The 20,397-nt window shown below is 35.9% G+C and overlaps 2 protein-coding genes across 4 annotated transcripts; one reads left to right on the plus strand and one right to left on the minus strand.

Annotated features, from left to right (window-relative positions):
* Positions 1-669: 669 nt before the first annotated feature.
* LOC145570062 (uncharacterized) lies at positions 670-1,934 on the plus strand. 3 transcript variants are annotated; one of them, XM_081629051.1, is made up of 4 exons: positions 670-998; positions 1,103-1,198; positions 1,516-1,653; positions 1,733-1,934. In XM_081629051.1, the coding sequence occupies exons 1-4, from the start codon at positions 774-776 to the stop codon at positions 1,781-1,783; spliced, it is 510 nt and encodes a 169-aa protein (XP_081485177.1). In that variant the 5' UTR covers positions 670-773; the 3' UTR covers positions 1,784-1,934. The 3 variants fall into 3 exon arrangements, with proteins under 3 accessions (XP_081485177.1, XP_081485179.1, XP_081485178.1); XM_081629053.1 differs by having other exon boundaries at positions 1,763-1,934; XM_081629052.1 differs by having other exon boundaries at positions 671-998; positions 1,742-1,934.
* Positions 1,935-2,155: 221 nt separating this feature from the next.
* LOC145570060 (DExH-box ATP-dependent RNA helicase DExH11-like) lies at positions 2,156-20,283 on the minus strand. Its single transcript, XM_081629049.1, has 23 exons — positions 19,865-20,283; positions 18,769-19,023; positions 18,327-18,587; positions 18,078-18,146; positions 17,758-17,836; positions 15,593-15,771; positions 15,382-15,489; positions 14,559-14,660; positions 14,183-14,383; positions 13,692-13,802; positions 12,256-12,323; positions 11,722-12,106; positions 11,381-11,536; positions 11,190-11,300; positions 10,628-10,681; positions 7,843-8,100; positions 7,185-7,294; positions 5,626-5,779; positions 4,558-5,023; positions 3,874-4,088; positions 3,553-3,791; positions 2,701-2,827; positions 2,156-2,577 (listed from the first exon to the last, which is right to left on the minus strand). Exons 1-23 carry the CDS (start codon positions 19,997-19,999, stop codon positions 2,365-2,367), a joined length of 4,056 nt encoding a protein of 1,351 aa, XP_081485175.1. The 5' UTR covers positions 20,000-20,283; the 3' UTR covers positions 2,156-2,364.
* Positions 20,284-20,397: the final 114 nt, after the last annotated feature.

The raw sequence follows: 20,397 nt of genomic DNA on the forward strand, positions 1-20,397 counted from the left end.
GAATACATAAAGATTTTAACATTAAATAATTTGTTATTTTAACTTTTACATTAAAAGGGGTATAGAGAGGAGTACAACTTTTTTTTTTATAGTGAAAATGAAACACTCCATTTTCTTACTCAAATTTGCAAGTTAGGAATGCATAAAGACTTTAGCATTCAATAACATTTTATTTTATCATTTACTTTAAAAGGGAGTATAAAAAGTAAAAAAATTAATGGATGTGTTATGTGGCATAAGGGTGAATTATGATGACATGTGTCATATAGGTGATTGTGGTTTGGCTTTTTAAATACTAATAATAAAGTATAGAGTATAGAAGTATAGATATAGATATAGATTAATAGGCAAAAAAGGGTGTGTGAATAGCAATGTAATTGCAATTAAGATGTAACTCAATGTATCCCATAAATGCATTTAATAGCAAACACAAAATGACTAAAGTAGCCCCCATTTTGAGGTGCAGCTAGCAAGTAAGAAACGAGTCCACACTCCACAGGGCACAGGATATGGGGCCAATGATTGCGACGAATATGAAGAACAGATTCCCTACCAAACCTAACAAATAGCAATGGACAAATTTAGCCACTCGTTCAAATATCTTACACTAGTACATCTTTGAAATGATTACAATTAATGAATATCAAAACCCAACTAACTTAGAAAATATCTGCATTTCTAAGAGTACTAAAACCTTATCTTATCACTTTTGCTCAATTCATATCATAAGATAAAAAATCTTGAATGATATAAGGGGAAAAAAAAAAGGAGAAATGGAGTCTTCGAGGATGCCAAATAGGAGTGACACACACTTGAGCAAAGAGGAACAAGCGAAAATAGAGGAAGAAACCAAGGAGTATTTTGATGGCTTAGCTCCTAAGCGTCACACTAAGCCACAACGTAGCGAGTATTCCACCAATTACGTCGATGTTAACAGCAACGATTCCTCCGTGATCCCTGAATATGTAGAGTTTCAACGCCTCGAAAATGATCAAGAGGTGCTCATCAAACTTGATCTTATTTCATGATGTAGTAATCAACAAACATAAACACAAAATATGTTCATCTTTTTCTAACAATTTTTTTTTTCTATTTTTTGCAGAAAAAAGAGTACAAGATTGAAAGCCAAGCAAGTGAGGAGTTTGTGGAGACAGAGTATTACAAGGATCTGAATTGTGTGGATAAGCAACATCACACGGTACGTGAACGCGAAGTTCATTTGATAATTGCTATTGAAAATACATAAAATCGCTCTATGATTTTCCATTATGTCATGTTCATTATGAGCTTGCACAAGAAACCTATGAAGCCTGTTAACTTCTTAACTAAGTAGTTGTGAATTAGGAGCATAATATTCAGAACGTTTGTACAATAATTAAGTTTAACAAACATAGATAATAGATGGATCTATATTAGGATGATATTAGTTGAATTTGGAATTGGAAAATTTTGTTAGTGTCGGATAAATCTTACGAGTAGTATAACCAATTGATAAATATACTGTATGTATTGCAGACAGGAAAAGGATTCATCAAGATGGAGAATGACAATGAGAAATCTTACTACATTGCTCCTGATCTCGACCTCACCCATCATGCTTCTTCCCAGGGAAATCCAGCAACGAATGACTGGATACCGTCTGCAGATGATCAGGTAACATTGGAAACCTGAACCAAAACACTACCTTTGTTACATTCAGTAATATATCCAGGTTTTAAATTGAAAAATGCAGCTGATACAGGTTACTCTTGCTTCTGATAAGCCAAAAAGGAGCGACACCTAAGCTGCTGTCTCCTGCTGCTTGTGGGAGTTAAGTAGAATTTTAGTATGATTCAAAGTACCTATGTATCTCAATAATAAGACTAGTAACCTGGACACTTATGCTATCTATCAGTTTTATACTGACAGTTTCCAGTTCTAGGCACTACAGAAAATTCTGTATATTACCTTCACTTATCTTGTTAAGAATCAATTTCACTACAAGCATTACAAACAGCAGTAGTACCCCTGAGTCCCTGACTCTGCCTGATTCATTCGATCAACTATTCCCTCCGTCCAGGAATTTCCAAGGTTTAAAACAACAAAATGACAACTAATTCCAGGCGAAGGAACATACAACACAGCTGTAACAAGTAACAATCCTTAATATGCAGTATAAGATCCCAGATTCGCAAAAAAAATGTTTTTGTTATTATTATTATTATTATTATTTTTATATATATAGTTCTCCAGTGATGATCATTCATTACAACTAACATACAAGGTCGAATCTTTTAGTAACCTCCTTAATCCTCTTTCTTAAAACCCATTGACATACAATTAGTCACACTGGAGATGTCAGTTGAAAATACCATCAACATGCAGTCAGATTCCTGTGATGTACAAGCTAGCTGCAAAGACGATATCACGCTTGATGGCATTTGAAGCAGCTTCCATTTTCTTGTGCAGAGCAGAGTTTCCCATAATAGCTGCAGCATTTCTGAATTCTCGACATGTTTCATCAAGTCGAACTATTGTTCTCACTATCAAGCCTTCAGGAACATCTGTCAGCTCACAAATATCAGCAAATTCTGTGCCCTGCCACAAAGATGCTTTCAAAAGTTTAGCTTCCAAAGGATCCGTGAAATGTAAGCATTGAGTAATCAATTCTCATGTAAGGATTTCATGAGATACGAGTGTCATCAGCAGAAAATTATTTACCTTTGCCCATTCATAAACCACTTCAACAAGACCAAACTTAAGATTTTCCCGAGCATACTCCTCAGGGTCAACTGGGAGTTGAAAGCTTGCCTGTAACTGGCCCAGTCTGATGGCTGTATCATATAATCTGCAAGGAGATTTAATTTAATAAACAAACTAAAGACAAACTAGAATCTAATAAGATACAAAAAAATCAAGTGTACACCTAGGTGAGATCATGAAACGTCTAAAGATAGCTAAAAGGCCTAAAACCTAGTCTCTTGCAAGTCCTCCCACACCCAGCTAGTGACAACAAGCTTGGGCAGCTTTTTCAATTCCATGGCATGCTCTCTTACTCTACGACACACACATTTCTCTATCCTCCCTTTGACTAGCCCAATTATGTCAAATCCTAGAAATCTGCTAGGAACTGACATGATTACAGCACTAAAAATGGCAGAAAATAAGAAAAATGGTGATTATATTGATAAGATGAGAATTATATTCATTCGAATGATAATTCCACTTTCGAGAGGTGGATTCTTTTCAAGTATGAGCTTTTGAGAGGCTCACTCTCTCCCAATAAAAAACCTCACAATATTCAACATCTCCTTATTCCTCCTAATTAGACCTATTTATAGAAAATCCCTCCTAACAAACAATCAATCAATCAATCAATCAATCAAAGCCTTAATCCCAAAAGTGGGGTCGGCTACTACTAATAGACTATGACTAACATGCCCTCCCCTAAATATTGGTTCCTTGCAAAATCTTAGCATCTACCTGAGACCACCTTGACATACACAGAAATCTAATAGATACAGCATGGAAGAATTCAAGAGTACAGATTAAATGAGCAAAGTAGGTGCTAACCTCTGTACTGCAGCAGATAGCTTGGGAGTAAGAGAAGGCTCAGAAGTGTTCTTCTGCTGAAAAACAAATGCAGACATTACAGCAACTGCTTCTTCTGGTTCCAGGTTCTCTAACTGGTTCTCAAACAAACACTCAGTGCATATAAGCTCCTCTCCGGAGTTCATTTCACAAGCAACACGTCCTTTGATCTGAACTACAAGGTCATCATCTATACAGCCAATTTCCTTGAGAACATTTATCTGTACAAAAGAGAAGAGGAATACAATGATCAGTTGACTTATTTGCATCAAAGCAAAACAGATCACAATTAACCAGCCATACCCGTCCGTGAAAGTCAGGCATCTGTTGAAGTGCTTTGTCAGACATTTGAAACGTCAAATCATTGACTTCATCTCTGTACTTGAAAATCTCTTTAACTAATTTCATATGTTCATCCAACTTTATACATCCATGGCACTTGTTCTCAGTCATGTTCTGCAATAACTTGTCCCATTTGTGGTAAGCTTCAACAAGTTCCATATCTTTCAGCTTCAGATCTGAATCATAATCAGAGTAAAAAGCATGAGGTTCATGATTGCATTGCTCTTCGTTTCTTTGTCTCCTCCAGTGTATAAAAAGGCTCAAGGCGCACCAAGACGTTTCAGAGTTGCCTACACCCAAGGCACGCCTCTTTGAAGTGAGGGCATATAATAAACATGATAAAATCAGGGGGTGCGCCTCAATGCTCCTTAAGCCGTGCCTTGGTGCGCCTCATCAAAATATCCTAGCCTAGACCACAAAAGGCGCACGATCCCTAATGCCTGGCGCCTAGGCATGCCTTTACAAACACTGGTCTCCCCCCCCCCCCCCCCCCCCTCTCTCTCTCTCTCTCTCTCTCTCTCTGATTTTAAAATCAAACATTCAAATTCTCCAAATGACAATTGGCAAAACATATGGTTAGGAAAATGCATATCATCTTACATACTCATTTATCTGTACAGAAAGTAGGAAGACAGTCAGACATACCCTTCTTAGGATCCAATGCTGGAGGATATTTACTCCCATTGGGTTTCTTTTCAGAAAGCTGCTGAACAGTTTTTGAATAGGCAGCAGTGCTAACATCTTCAAGAAGCCGAACTTGGTCAATCTTTATTTTGCAATTGCAGATGCAAAGGAACTCTTTATTGTCCACTTCTCTGACCTCATAATTCACACCAGCAGCCACCCCCTGGTAAGGCAATTTTATGTTGATTACACCAGTACCCTTGCGAGCAGTGACAGAAGAACAGTACTCATCGTCTAAAGCACGTTTTCCCTTGGGCAACACAAAGAAACCTTCTCCAGATTTGTTACTCCCTATGTCAAGGACTGCACCACTGCCAATAGGGGATTGCATTGTTGGAGGTAATTCAGGTTTCAAAACTAGAATTATGTACTTCTTCAAGCTGGCAGACGGTGCTTTTACCACCACACCAAGTAAATGGTCCTGAGACTGTAAATCATGAACAACGAAGACAAAATCACTAATCACACAACAACACAAGAAAAGGATGATAGATTTCAAGAAAATTGCATTGAACTTTAAACATTCAGCTGCCAGAAACATCATGGATATTGAGACAGGTCTAGTTGCTTAAATTTATGCTTGGAATGCCATCAGCATCCCCGGCTCATTCACTAAACATCTTGGCAGGTAAATGTCAGAGCTTTACTAAGGCCACATGTATGACTTTACCCAAAAGGGGCAACAATATGTAAGAGGAGGCTAACGACGAGATAATAATATAACATTCAACTAATTTATCCACCACACAATAAGCCTCTACTTGCGCAAAACTATAAATGATACATGTTTCATGATTATCAGCATATTTTGTAAGTTAAAAACATTGAAGCTATAGCGAAAGAAACAATTGTAGCCCACTAGGCACTAATTTGAAGTGGACATAAAAAAAGATTACAAAGAGCTCACATATTTCAAAAGTATCAAATGAAGAAGACGGATGAGCAATTACATAGACATAATATCTGCACTAGCTACAAGAAAAGTAAGATGAAGTGATGGAAGCTGTTTTTTTCTCAATATTAACTCACCGTTTGAGACTTAACAACTACCACTCTTCCAGGCACAAGGAATTGCTGTGCAGTATGAGACTGCATGACACCCTCTGTTATCTGGTTCAAATAACTCTCAGCCTCTGTATACATCTTATAATAATCCTCGATAGATGGTTCACCTTTTATGCATCTACAAAAAACCAACCATTAGTCGAAATCTCCTACTTCAGGAAACTGTATGCCAAGAGAAAGCGGGAGCAGGAGGGAGAGAGAGGAAAAATGTTAATCTCCATTCATTATGAGGCAAAATGTTAATCTCCATTCATTATGATTTCTAACCACATCATGCTACAACAATTACAGATAGAATAGCCCCTTTTCTTGTCCATATACTATCATCAAGCTTCCAACTTAATTTAAAAGCACGATCATGTTGAATTGTTGATAGCCAAATGCATATAAACTTGTTATTCAATAACTACATACTCCATAGGAAAATAGGAAATTTTCATAGTTGCAACATAGATGGGATTACTACAGGACCAAACAAGGAAAATGCCCCAGCCTCCCAAGACTATTAATACTGTGAGATTAATTGAAGTTCCTTCACAGAAAGGCTTATTAGAAGTAGAAAGCACTCAAATATAGAGAGTAGGTTAAAAAAGAATTCAAAAAAAATATTGTAACTGCTAATGAGCAAACCAAAAAAAGAGAGTAAAGGATTGCAGATAGCATGGTCTCCCAAACCTACTGAGTAAAACATCAAGCTTCCAATTTCACTTTCTTAATTTTCTTTCCATATAAACTCATTAATTCAAGTTAATGCCTAAACCATACAAACTCATAGTAGCATGTGCTCTAAATAATTTAACTACTTACAACTTTACTTTTCTTTCCCCCAACTTAATTTCTCAATTTATGATACCTGGACAAGAAAACCAAAGCCTACTCCATGACACTTAAGCAAGTAAAAGATTCTTTAAGCCATTCGAAGCATGCAAGGAATCAATATTTAGGGGAAAGGGTATGTTAGTCATAGTCTATTAGTAGTAACTTGGGAATAAGCTAGATGATTGTTAGGACTTAGGAGGGATTTCCTATAAATAGGTCTCATTAGGAGGAAAGAGGACATGTTGAGTATTGTGTGATTTGTCATTGGGTGAGAGTGAGCCTCTCGAAAGCTCATACTTAGGAGAGAATCAACCTCTCAAAATGGAATTATCATTTGATTTACTGTAATTCTCATCTTATTAATATAATCATCATTTCTTCTAATTTTCTGTCATTGTTAGTGCTGTAAGCCATGTCAGTTCCTAGCAGAGCATAGGAACCTAGGACTACCTTGCAGTTTCCAAGCATGAGTAGTTTCACATAACTATTATTATATGCCTGCGAAATAGAAAGTGATAAAAACATCTGAAAAGATGGTCTACTGGTCTAGCCATCATATGAATATAATCTGCCGTATCCAACCAGAGGCCTTCAGCCTTTGAGATTCAGCAGACTGGGCAAAAATTGACTATTTCAGACAATGCACATGTGTACAAATCCGATTTTCAAGAATTGTAAGCTTCTTAGTCAGAGAAGGAACATACTCTACTGTTTTTTCGGGCTGTGAAAGTTTTAACATCAGAAGTTGTTGCTTTTCAGGAAGCTTCTTTTGAGTATGAAATTCAGCAAAGCTCCTCTTTAACATGTCTTCTATCTGCAATATTAAGGTACAGATGATATGAACTCACAGCACCAAAAGAGGACATAATATGACAGAACTTTTCAAATTTATTATGTTTAGTATTAAGAGCTAACAAAACCAACCTTATTCAATTTATATATCCCAAGAATAATCCTTCATCAGCCATATTTAAGATCAGTGAAAGTTTTATGCAAAGAATTGTAAGTATGGACCTTTCCTATAGAATTGTTTAACTGACAATGTTTACAATCAACACTGGTTAACTTTTATTGCACGTAACAGCATACATGTGAATATGTGATATTGGATGCTTTAGATTTTAAAGAAATCACCAAACAGATAAATTAGTTCATGAAAAAATCAAAACAGACCTCCCAAAATAAAAATTTTGGACTCACCAACATGATTAAATAAATGTGTAAGATAATACTTTCTCCTATTGGTAGATCGTTAAAAATATTTTACTGTTAATTTGTATTTTGCCAACTAAGAAAGTTAAATCCCACACAGATGATTTTAGATCTTGAATTGCCCCATAAATTAAATTTCATACAACTTACCTTCAATTCTTCAACACGAAGTAATTGCAAGATCATAATATAAGTTAGTCGGAATTGAGATTCGAGTTTGGTGGGATGTCCAACAATAACGTGTCTCAGATCTCGTTCTTCTAGAATCTCATCACGGCACATTATTATAACTGTTCCAAACTTATCAAGCCCTCTTCTGCCAGCACGACCAGCCATCTGTGTATATTCCCCTGGAATTATCTGCCTGTATTCCTTTCCATCAAACTTTCTTAAAGTATCAAAAACAACCTGCAATAAACAATGTGTCAAAGGAATCATAAATCTAATTCAAAGCAGAGAAATGTTAAAAGTTAGAAATTGTATTTACCAACCGACAGACTGGTAAAACGATCTATATATTTTGATTTGGTAGATATGAAGGTGCACAAGAAACAAAAGCATGAGAAGGAGCATGGACTAAAAACTCATGCATAAGGTCACAAAATTGCACCCACCTTCTCTTCATAGAGTATAAAAGTATAATCATCATAAGACAAATAAGAAATGCAGCAACACACTGTACAAGGCTAAATACTCGGCCAATAAATTAATCAAGTAAAAGCATCCTTACCCTTGCTACCATGAGGTAATACAAGAGGCTGTTTCTAGATAAGAGAAATCTGGGAAACAGTTTGGATAGATGGCTCATTGGTAAGTTTGCAGCATTGTCAGCCAGGCTTTGCAGTTAAAAAGTGGAAAAGGTCCCAACTTGCAGGAATATCCACATACAGACCCTTCAAGTAATTAATGCAATCAAAATTTGTATTCAGACAATTTGTCTAAAAGGCTACCAGGAGAAGTAGATACGGCTGAATATAGCCTATTTAGATTCCACAAAGTGACCAAACACCAATATGCCAAAACTTCAACTCATCGATCCTTTCACATGCTCTAAGCATCCGTTCCAGAAGAAATTTAGTTTTGAATACAAATAATAAAGAATAAAGCCTTCTTTAAAACAATATAGTTTGGGCATTACTTAATCTTAACCCAGTTAAATTCATTTCTGCACAGCTCCAATGATTGGGAAAAGGGACTTGCTCGCAAATACTAAAAATCTTTAGTTAACAGCTACATTATTGTCGCACATCTTGTTAATTAGCTTTGGCAAGCAAATTAGCTTTGTGGAGGAATAAGATTGGTAAATATCAATCAGAATTTTTTTTTTTTTTTTTTTTTTTTTTTTTTTTTTTTTTTTTTTAAAAAAAATAAAATAAAATTGACAACTGGCTTGACCAATGGAGCAAAAGATAGCTAGAATTTGTGTAGATCGAAAAACATATGTGTCATGGCAAGCTATAAGATGAATTAGCCAACCCTTGGAGTTGCTCTAAGGTAATTTATTATCCAAGCTGTCTGTTGCTAATTCATGGAACCAAGAAGATGATACTGTGGACTTCCTTTCTGTATCTAAGAGATAAAATTGTAGACTAAATAGCACAAGCTACTCAAAAGCTTCTGATAAGTTCATAGAGTTGAATTTAACTGGGTCAAGATTTAGTAATGTCCAAACTTTCATAGGATATAAATTTAGAATTAGAATCATTAGACATGAAGGAGCAGCCAAATATATCAGTGCAAGAAATACAGAAGAACAGGGAGCTATACAAAGATGGTCAATCCTCACTGCAAAAGCTGGAGCTTTTACAGAAGAAATCATCCAAGCTAAGAAATTAGGTTTTCAGAAACTTTGGTGTGATAACAATTGCCTCACAACTTTTTTCAAGCCCCACCAAAAATAAGCTGCATTTCTCAAGTACATATGTCGCATTTGACAACCATCAGTGGAAACAGACGAGCACAAAAAAAATGTATTCCATCATTTTAATCTGAGAATTATTGGAATATGCTTTCAAATTATACTTAAAGCATACTTAGTACCCTTTTTTTGATTGAAGTTAAAGGTTCTGAACATTTTTAGTGAATTGTGCCACCAAACATAACAGATTTAAAAACAGTATCTAGAAAATGATACAGTAATTTAATGCAATCAATAGTCACACATTACAATTTACAACAAAAGCTTATCACAGAACTTATAATCATTAGAAAGATGGCTTTTACAATAGTGTAATTGTAAAATTATCTTGATTAAATTCCATGGTTTCTAATTTTTTCTTTTGAGGAAGCAAATATTGCCACTTCTTTCAGGAAGACCAACAAAGTAGCAGTTTTGCAAAATTAGTGCACATTACAGGGGCTTTCTCTTTTCGTCAGAAGAATATCATCACAATGGTCCTTTCTAGCTCCTTTAAAAGAAGGCTCAATGTTGAACCTCTTTTGAAAATTCTTCCTTTTATACTTACCTAGAAAAAACTTCGTGTTGTTATAAAACAAAGGTTCAATTCAATACCTAGAGTTACCTAAAGCTAAACATCCAACAGTGAGGAGCGAGCCAAACAACCCCAACGAGTAGCAACCTTAAAATTGAAATTAAACAGAACAAGAAAATCAACTCAGTCACCCTTAAAATAATCTCCCAGCTCCTACCACAAAAGGAAGCAAAAGATAAGAGTAAAGAGGAGATAAATAAGAACAGGAGGAGAAGAGAAAAGATTGATGGTGAAAGGTCAAGTTCTTATTTTTGGCTAACTAAACATCCCTTGCCACTGAAAAATGTGATTAAGATCCTTTTTGGCAAAGGGGTCCTGTGGGAAAAGATTGAAACCGGTAGATCCATAATATAAGACTGAAGAAGGAAACCAAAAGTCTGAAGTAAAGAGCACATTCCATCATGTAGGTTAATAATGCCAAGAAGTTCAATAAAAACACATACCGTTCTGGCAGGAGCATTGACACCCATAGCAAATGTCTCCGTTGAAAATAGAACCTATAGTAAAGATGGACATAAATGTTTGTCAATATTAGTCCCTGCTAAATATCTTTGTCACGTTTAGCAACAATAGTACATGAAAAGAATTGTAAGGTTGAAGAATTGGAATGAGGGTTCAGTTGTATCATATATCAGCTTAAAAAAAAAAAAAAAAATTCATATTGGTGGCATGGAGCAATATATTGTGGACAAAAAAACACTTTCAGAACCAAAAATATAGAATACGTCAGAAGGACAAAAGGCGCACAGCCACACAGGAAAGATCACTGCAAAATGGTTTAACTACAATTTACAAAGCCAATTTCCAAGCCATAAGTTTTATGATTGACGCTCAAGCCCTCAAACTCCCTGTTCCAGTTATTTCTACAAAACTAAGTTCTGGAAACAGGTAAAATCAACTAGGCACTGCCACTTCTTTCCCATCAGCTTTTAAGAGATAGCATAATACGAGGAATGCTTATAACCATCCAATTGAGAAAATACTAGCCACATCAAATGCACCTACCTTAATTACACCACGGCAGAATAGCATTTCAATAACTTCTTTCACGATAGGGAGAAGCCCAGCATGATGGACACCGATACCCCTACGAAGCAGACTTTGAACTCGGAGAATCTGTGAACATGTAAAACATATAAAATTCTTAGACTATATCCAACCCATAATGAGGATGACATGAGAAAAGCCTTAACAACCTGAGGTAAATTTCGGTCAGAACCCTTCAGCCGCGAAAATGCTTTGTCACAGAAAACACGAATTTCACTCTTTTCCACACTACTGGTAAGATCTATACTCATCATACTATCAGCTGATCGATCACAACGGTTCTTTGAAAAGCAAAATATGATTACCTAAAGACCAAAAAGAAAAAAAGATCATGAAATTAACATCAAAGAAAATACAAACAAAAATCTGACAAAAATCAACTTGTCTTGGCAACATAACAGACTGATTAGTTCTCTGAACCCTAAAGGAGCGTGTTTGTACAAAATTCAAGTATCACTGGAATATTCTAATCAGTATAAATACCACTTACCGGTAAAAGTGATTTTTTTAAGAGCTTGTTCACAAGTTGTAACCACAAAGAAGCATCTGGTCTTCTCAAGCCCAAGTTGGGTTGGCTTCCACTTGTAAAGTTCCCTGAGCCCATCCCATTGAAGTTCCCAGAATTACGAGACCCAGAATGCTTTTGTTTCCCACGATGAGAATTTTCACGATTCTGGGCATTAGCCGCACCAGAACCAGCTGCAGATCCTGAATGCATTGTAGGGCCACTTCTGGCTGTATTGGAATTCTTTTTCTTGTATGCATCTTTAGCAGCTTTCAGGCCCTGTTCTAAAATTTTTTCGTTCTCGCAAATTCTGTAGAGTTCTCCTGAGTAAAACAGGCAGTGCTCCAACGGGACTGGTCTCTTAGTGGTCCTGATATCCAAAACTTATGTTAAGGAAACTAAAATTGGCATACAAGTAAAAATATTATTTTATTACTCTGAACACCTATTAAGAACAAATACCTATATATGATATTTTTTACACTAATGCACCACAATTATCATAAAGTAGCAACTCACCCAGTAACACGGATGATCTTCTGCTTTGTTCTGCCGATCCAATCGGCAAATTCTATTGTATTTGGAACCTACAAGATAAAGCTTGCAACATACATCAAAATTCTAGAGGTGCTGGAGAAATAAGGAAAACAGTACCAAACAATTCATATTTGCATTCTCTACTACTCAGCTATGTTTAACTTCTACATATACAATATAATATTAGAAAAGTATCAAATTAGATTCTGATCACTGGAAAAGCAGAAGTCAATTTAAATCATGCAATTATATCATAACATTGAAAACCACCAACATGGATCAAATCACATTGAAGGGTCAGAGCTCTAAAAGTTCAAGGATTTTACCCAACCCTTAACCAATCTATTCTAGTAAAGAGGAGACTTTGAAAGTCTTCAGCAGAGATAACAACTGTTTCACAACTTAAAATGCAGATGGCTCAAACGGCACAAAGCCACAAAGTAGTTGCCAGTTGCCACAGATAATAAAATATGCTCACTGCTTTTAGGGCTTAGAGTATTGGACTACGGCTAACATATGTCATATTAACATTACAACCAATAGATTAATATTATGGTAAAAAGTGGGAAAAGAAAGAGAGGAGGAAACAACAACAATTTATTATTCCTACCCCCATATCTCATTCAATTTTCTTTCTCAACAGTCCACCTCTCTATAGAATTTATTGCCACCAACATCATTGAGCCCACAACTTATAGTATTCGCAGTCGCAGCCAAGAATGTTACAATTATTTTTTTCGAAAATCAAGATTCTGGAAGGGGGAAGCTAATCATTTTTGTAATATGGGCTTCTTCTGCTCCTACTTGGTCTAGAATTGATACTCTCTTCTTTAGTCCACAAGTCTATTGATGTCATTGCTTGTATCATAAAAAATATTTCCTAACATGTATTAATTTAGCATAAATTATATATTTTTCTTCACATTAAATTTGTCAATTGAAACAAATGTAGCCATGAATAAATAGTTCAAGGGCCATTACATAACAGAATTTATCCGAATCAAGGCAACCAAAGATGTGATTCTCAATGCAAAGAGTCACACGGTTTCAAAATCAAAAGCAGATATATAGTGTTAACTATGTGCTCTATGTAGCGGTATCAACAATAACCAATCATCCACAACAATATACATTATTCAATTTAACACACACGGCGACTCCTGACAGTTTCCAGCCTATGATACATAGGAGCCTACCTATTCCAGAAGATCCAATAGCAGGGTATAGATATTACTCTCCAACTTATAGCAAGCAAGCTATAAAAGCCAAACGAAAGTTTGCAATCACTTCTCTATCATTGCAAAAATCATGTACGCTAAACATTAATACAGCAGAAGAAAAGCAACAACTGTATGATCAAGTTGCAAGCAACAAGTAGCACATTCAACACTGTAATTAATATGTAATATAATACTTACTGTGGCAGAGAGGAGAACGAAATTAATGTGACGAGGAAGCATTATTATAACTTCTTCCCAGACAACACCTCTTTCAGCATCATTGACATAATGCACTTCATCAAATATAACCTATAGCAGTCACCATCAATGTGAAGAAACATAAGAGCACTGTGCAAGTAAAATATATACTTCTTCTGTTTCACTAAAATGGCAGCACTTGCACTTGCACATGGCACATTATTTTAGGCAAAGGAGAGAGCCGAAACAACCAATGTGATTATACAAAAAGTATATGAAGTGCAAAAATATTTATTTTAAGGAAGATAAGAGAGGAGAGGCAAGAGAAATAGGGGTCAAATATGAGCAAAGTAAAACACTAACTCGTAAAAGTTACCAAAAAAAGAAAGTGTTGCAAATTTATTAAAACTTCCTAAAGTAGCGAGTGTTGCCATTTTCGTAATACTGAGGAAGGCCATTGTGGACAATGCTACAAGAAGCTACCCTCTTACCCATTCAATGTCACGGATAATATCAGCACCTCTATACAACATTGACCTCAATATTTCAGTAGTCATGATGAGGCAGGACGCCTCTGGCCTCAAGCTGATATCGCCAGTGAGAAGGCCAACATCAAATTTTCCAGTGAAATCTCTGTATTTCTGATTGCTGATTGTCTTGATTGGAGCTGTGTACACTGCTCTAGTGCAATGCTGCACACATAACTTAATCAGTGTAGGAAAATGAAATGTGAAACAAAGGGCATATCATACAGAGGGCATGTCAGAATTAAACATCATACAGAGGGCATATCATAAAAGGGGTTTCTTTTATCCAATACAAAGAACAGGAGTACAAGTCATTTAGGTAGGCAATACTATTCCATACCTTTGATGCCAATGCAAATGCATATTCAGCAACAACTGTCTTTCCAGCAGATGTATGAGCTGCCACAAAAACAGATTCCCCTCGTTCAAGATAGTAGATAGCCTGTAGTAAAGTAGGGAAGAGGTCAAAGACAAGTGATTTTGGGGATATCATATAGAAAAAATAGGTAACCCAACATCATATGTAACCAAAAGCATACATTAGATGGCTCTCGTAAAAAAAATAATAAAAAAAAAAAAGCATACAATAGATGGAGAGCCCCTCCACCAATTGATAATTTGATGTTGGGTGAAAGGAACTCCAGGATTGGCAGGATAAGTTAGATATTGTCATGAAATTTTTAAATCAGCCTTATGGCTGTCACTAGAGGATTGGAGTTAGCTAGGGAACTTGGGACAACAAAGTTGATAGTGCAAAGGCATAACCAAGCGTGTATCCAAATCTAGCAGAACAATACTATGTATTTGAATGGTTGTGGGGTTAGGTTGCATATATTGATAGGAAGGTTTTTTCTTGGACACAGTATCCAAGGTGTAAAACAGACAACTTGAAGAAGACATTATAATTGGGTTTGCCACAAATTACTGATTTTTTTTTAAATTTACATTTTATTTTATATTTTTGGGTGGCTTGCAAAATAAAAGAATATTAAAAGCTAAAGATGTACAATATTTCCTGCAACTCCATTAGGAATGCTATAAGAAGAGAAACAGACTTCCTAAACACCAGTCTCAAAAGTAGGCCTTGTTCAACTCACCTTATTCCAGTAAAATAAGTTAAGTTATGGAAAAAGATAAGGGCTACCCAAGTTTAGATGCAATACCTCCTTCTGGAATCTATCTAATTCGAACGGAAACTCGAGAGCCAAATCAGGAACAAGTTCATGAAAGCGATCTGCGATACCATTGTTGCTTTCACGGATAGCCCAGGACTGCAGATAACAAGCTCATTAAAGCAGCATAAATACATAAAGATCTGCAATGTGGGTAAAGCTTTTAAAATAACAGGCTGATGAAAGATGGGTAAAAGTCTACCTCTTTACCCTGATTGTCACCTTCTTCATTTTTCACATCTGCCTTTATATCCAACACAGCAGAGTCCACAGACAAAATTTGATCTAATTCCGATAATTTAACATCTGGAACATCACCTTCATGTTCAGTTTCATTGACTTGTATCTCTGATTCATTAGACTCTGCTTCTGATTCAATACCTTACAAGAAAGTAATGATGTTAATATAAGTATAGTAAATACACCAGACTGAATAAAAATGTGGACAGGGAAAAAAAACAGTGATAATAATAGACCGATGCAACAACACTAAATAGCTGTATTTTGAAGCACTTTCACTACTATTGAAGCTCTACCATACAATATCGTTACAAAATTTCCTCTATGAAGGCTAACGCCTGCAGCTAGTAAATAATCTGGCAAGTGCATGAAAAGAGGGCCTAAGAGGCTATTCTCTTTAAACCCTTGTATAAATGCCAACAAATTTAACTACTTCACCCATTTATATGTTAAGCATAGTCCATTGTAGTCCAAGAAATACCCAATAGTGACTCTCAACTTTGTTGAAATCAAGTCTCTTTATTATCTACAATCTAAAGATGGGTAATGGAGGTAAGAGTATCATCGTTCAACAGTTTTTTATTAGTAGCGGGATGTAGTAACATAAACACAAAAGATCATGCAACTGATATTATCTTTCAGGCCCCCACCCTTTCTTGACACAGATAAGTACAAAATAAAAATAAACGACAGGCTTTAAAGGTAAAACTTATATATACACAGTCACAAAAAAGAATAGGGAAGATCATAAATCTAAAGCTCAGCATAATACTCCTCTAAAGGCTATAATAAACACTACAGCTATGTTAATCGAACACGGCTAAAATCACAGAGTGTCTGTGTCGACACGACACCCGTGCCCAATCCTTCACTGTGCACTTGGACGCTACCATCTAGAGTGGAGAGTAAAAAAGAGAAGCGTGAAAGAAAAACACATCTTTTTCGAAGACCACCATTGATATAGAGAAGATGGAGAGAAGAAGACAACCATTTATTGGGAGAATTTACCGAGGGAAGAATTAAAGTAAAAAAAAATTGGGGTGGACGTAATGAAAATTTTAAAGCTTTTGTAATAATTCATTTATATAAATTGAAGTGACGTATTGACGTGTCCCCGTACCCATGTCCAAATAACGAACAAAGTCCCCCGTGTCCTAAAATTTTGGAACTTGCCGAATCGGACATGTGTCCGTGTTTGACACTCATACCCGAGTCCATGTAACATAGCACTACAGCATGACATGCTTACAATACCTCTTTAATAAAGGTTGTTTAGAGAGTAAATTTACCATGACCATGAAGCCTAGTGGCAGAAAGTTAATAGAAAGGTAAAAAAAAAAAAAAAAAAAAAAAAAAAAGGTAGATGATTTTAAATTTCAGTACAGTCAACAACCCCACCTAATATTTTGTAAAAGAAAAAGAAAAAGAAGAGTCCCTCTCTACTACTAATATTCCCATGATTAACAAGCCAGAGATTTTAGGCCATATGCAAGACTAAAGCATCGAACTGGTCAAAGACTAAAAGGTTACCATTGCTGTGAAATACCACCTCCGTTCTTTCATGTTCTACTCACTTACTATGAAAACGCAATTTAAGAAATCATAGAAGAATGTGAGTGGGTATAAGATAAAGTAAAAGAGAGAATATAAATAGGTGAATAAAGTAAGAGAGAATGTATGGAAAAATGTAATCTTTGTGGGATTGAAAGGTTAAGATGGTAAAAGGGGTATGCCATAATAGTATAAAGCAATGTGAGTAGAACATAAAAGAATGGCCTACAAAGACAAGTGAGTAGAACAAATTAGAACGGAGGGAGTACACAAAAAAGACACTTGAAGTGAAGTGTGACATTTATAATTATATATGCCTCTTAATCTCCCAATATACATGCAATGGTACTCACAACTAACATGCCATTACTTGAAATCTCTGTATACAAAATGAGTTATGTTTTTCATAGGTTTGTTGCATTTGTTGTTAACATAATTTGCTTTTCAGCTGCTCCCCACAATATATCTTTGTCTAAGATGAGAATATCAGCAACCTTAATTGAGGACAGACACTTGAATTTAGCCATATCAAGAACCCTACTTGCAGTGGAGTGAAAAGGGATGGAAAGAGCATACCATCAGACTCGTCATTTTCAGCAAAATCATCTTCCCATGCTCTCTTGAACATATCATCAAATTGCAGTGACAGTTTACTCTACAAATAGAAAGGGCAATGAGGATTTAGCCACTGTAACTGGTAAGCTTGCAAAGACCTATCTCAATTGCAGGGAAAAAAATAGTAAAAAAGAAAGCCAACTAAACAATAGTAAAAAAGAAAGCCAACTAAACAAACAAATCATCAGAACTAGAAACTTCACAATCCAAATATTAATAAATAAAGTGATGCAAGTTAGCTACTACCAATTTCAAAGACAGCATGTTGAACATCAACTAACCTGTTTCTCATCTGATACAACCTTTGGAGAAGCGTGGCGCTCATTCACACTCCATGAAGAAGGATATGCCTAAAGTTAATAAATCAAAACAGGTCTTGGAATCAGTAAGATATAGTCGTCTCCACATCATAAATACTTTTCACACACAAACAAACCCAAAAAAACACTGGATTATCCTCAAATACATAAGCATATCATCCCATATATAAGTATACTTTATTATTTCAAACACAGTACAATTCAACTTACCTTAAGATCACCAGAATCCAATCCTTGCTTAAAGCTTGGAGGAATTTTTTCTGCAGGACCACCCTCAAGAACCTCGCGAATCCAGTCACCATTCAATGAACCCTCAGGAACAACCCTGGGCAGAGACTGAGATCCATCTAACCCACCTGGATGAAAAGGGCGACTGTGAAGGCTCCCCCTCACAAAGTCCTTTGCTGGCCCAGTAATTCGTGGCAAAGCACTAGAGTCCTCTATCCCTGCAGTTAATTCTGAAATCTCCACCTAGAGTAAAATGGACAAACATAAAGATTATGTCACAAACAACACAGTTGTAACATCATAGTGATGTGGTTCACATCTGTAACATAATACTTGCCCTCTACAAAGTCTAGCTAAATTCACATCCTGTAAGAAATGCGTAAATGACACCAAAGATACAAAATACGCAAGTTAGAGGACAGACCTGTACGGATTGAGGCTCCCAAATTCCTTGTTCCTGTCCTTTATGGCGCCTAAATGGAAGCTCCCATTCAGGAAACACAGCTGTCCGAGGTAATGATGGTTCCACAGGTATTTTGGCCTTGCTGAACCAGTCAAAATTCCAGTCTCTTCCAGCTTTCTCAGGGGAGAACTCATCGGGGTCCAATCTTGGTATTAAATACTTTTCCTCTATATATTCCTTAATAGATTCTGTTGTTTCCTCAGGAAATGCAGGCGGCTGAAATTGATAGAGTTATAATTAATTACCAAGATGGATGAATGTTTTGATTTTGGCAGCGTATGTCAGCCTACAGCATCCTGAGAAATGGATTGTTGGTGTTGGAGCATGAAGAAAAATATAAACTATCAATCCCCCCCACCCCCCCCCCCCCCCCCATTTTTTAAATTAGGAAAACTAATGGCTTTAAAATTTCAAGGATGAGAAAGAACATCAAGAATGTTCAATTGTCATTGATTGGATTTCTTTCTAGATCACCGACATACAAAAATTGAAACAAAGCTTGTCCAACCCACGAAAACGTAATACAGTATATTACTTATGAGTTATGACCCCGCACTATATAGTTCAAGTGTTCAATTATTTACATCGCGAGTAAATTCTCGACAAACTGTTCCCCTTGTACATCTCGTTCAAATATGGTAACCACAAAATTCAAACTGATCAAGTTCAAATACTTATAATTACATTTAAGTTTAGAGCACAATGAACAAAGCTATATCACACAATGAGTATAGTAGAAACTAGAAAGCAATTAGTATCACACTATCACATTTACCAAAAACTTCAATTGCCCGCTAAAACCCTAATCATCAAAACACTAACAAATCACTAAAATTACCAAAAAAAAAAAAAAAAAAAAAAAAAAAAAAAAAAAAAAAAAAACTTTTGCATAGCATAATCAATTTTAAAACCCTAAACTCTCTGCAATTCAATCAAAATTACAGTATTTCTAGAATTGCAAAAATTAGCAAACAAATTCATGACCTTGATTGCTACAATTATAACGAAATTCCAATAAAAAAAAAATCAAGAAAATAATCGGAAATAGAATACCGACAAGAATGAATTGAGGAAGGTCGTGGAGAGGATTGTGGGATTGAACCGGAGGAAGAGGTTCGATGGAAAGATGGGCGCTGTGACCCGTGAGCCCGACCCGAAATGACAAATCGTTAGCTACTGCTACTCTATCCATGCATCACACTCTTTCTTCTTCTTCTTCTTCTTTTATTTTCTCTGTTTCAGTGTTTTGCTGTTGATTTGGGGTTTGGCGGGCTCTCTAACTAAGTAACTATGGAGTACTTATACAGTGGGAGAAAATACAAGATATAAATCCGATTATCTAAAAACGCCACTTGAAGAATTTTAATATGGATGATTTTGTAATTTCAGGTATAAAAGAAGTTGACATTGGACAATACCGTTAATGGAGAAAATAAAGAAGAAACAATACAACAGCATTTGTTAACTTAGGCTAGAATTCAATCTTGAATTTCGATTGTTATTTTTATTCAGAACGGATTAAGTATTTGGGAAGTTAAAAATAATGGGTCAAGTAAGGGAATTCCGAGCTCTAAATGCACTTACTCAATA

Source organism: Chenopodium album, chromosome 12 (assembly GCF_948465745.1).
Source record: "Chenopodium album chromosome 12, dcCheAlbu1.1, whole genome shotgun sequence".
Classification (NCBI taxonomy): Eukaryota; Viridiplantae; Streptophyta; class Magnoliopsida; order Caryophyllales; family Amaranthaceae; genus Chenopodium; species Chenopodium album.

Excerpts from the sequence above, each read along its gene's own strand:
- LOC145570060 (XM_081629049.1), bottom strand. The coding sequence starts at position 19,999 with ATGGATAGAGTAGCAGTAGCTAACGATTTGTCATTTCGGGTCGGGCTC. Across the intron at positions 19,024-19,864 it reads ACCTTCCTCAATTCATTCTT|CCGCCTGCATTTCCTGAGGA; the intron begins GTCGGTATTCTA and ends TATCAATTTCAG. Across the intron at positions 18,588-18,768 it reads GGGAGCCTCAATCCGTACAG|GTGGAGATTTCAGAATTAAC; the intron begins GTCTGTCCTCTA and ends ATTTTACTCTAG.
- LOC145570062 (XM_081629051.1), top strand. The coding sequence starts at position 774 with ATGGAGTCTTCGAGGATGCCAAATAGGAGTGACACACACTTGAGCAAA. Across the intron at positions 1,199-1,515 it reads TGGATAAGCAACATCACACG|ACAGGAAAAGGATTCATCAA; the intron begins GTACGTGAACGC and ends TATGTATTGCAG. Across the intron at positions 1,654-1,732 it reads TACCGTCTGCAGATGATCAG|CTGATACAGGTTACTCTTGC; the intron begins GTAACATTGGAA and ends TGAAAAATGCAG.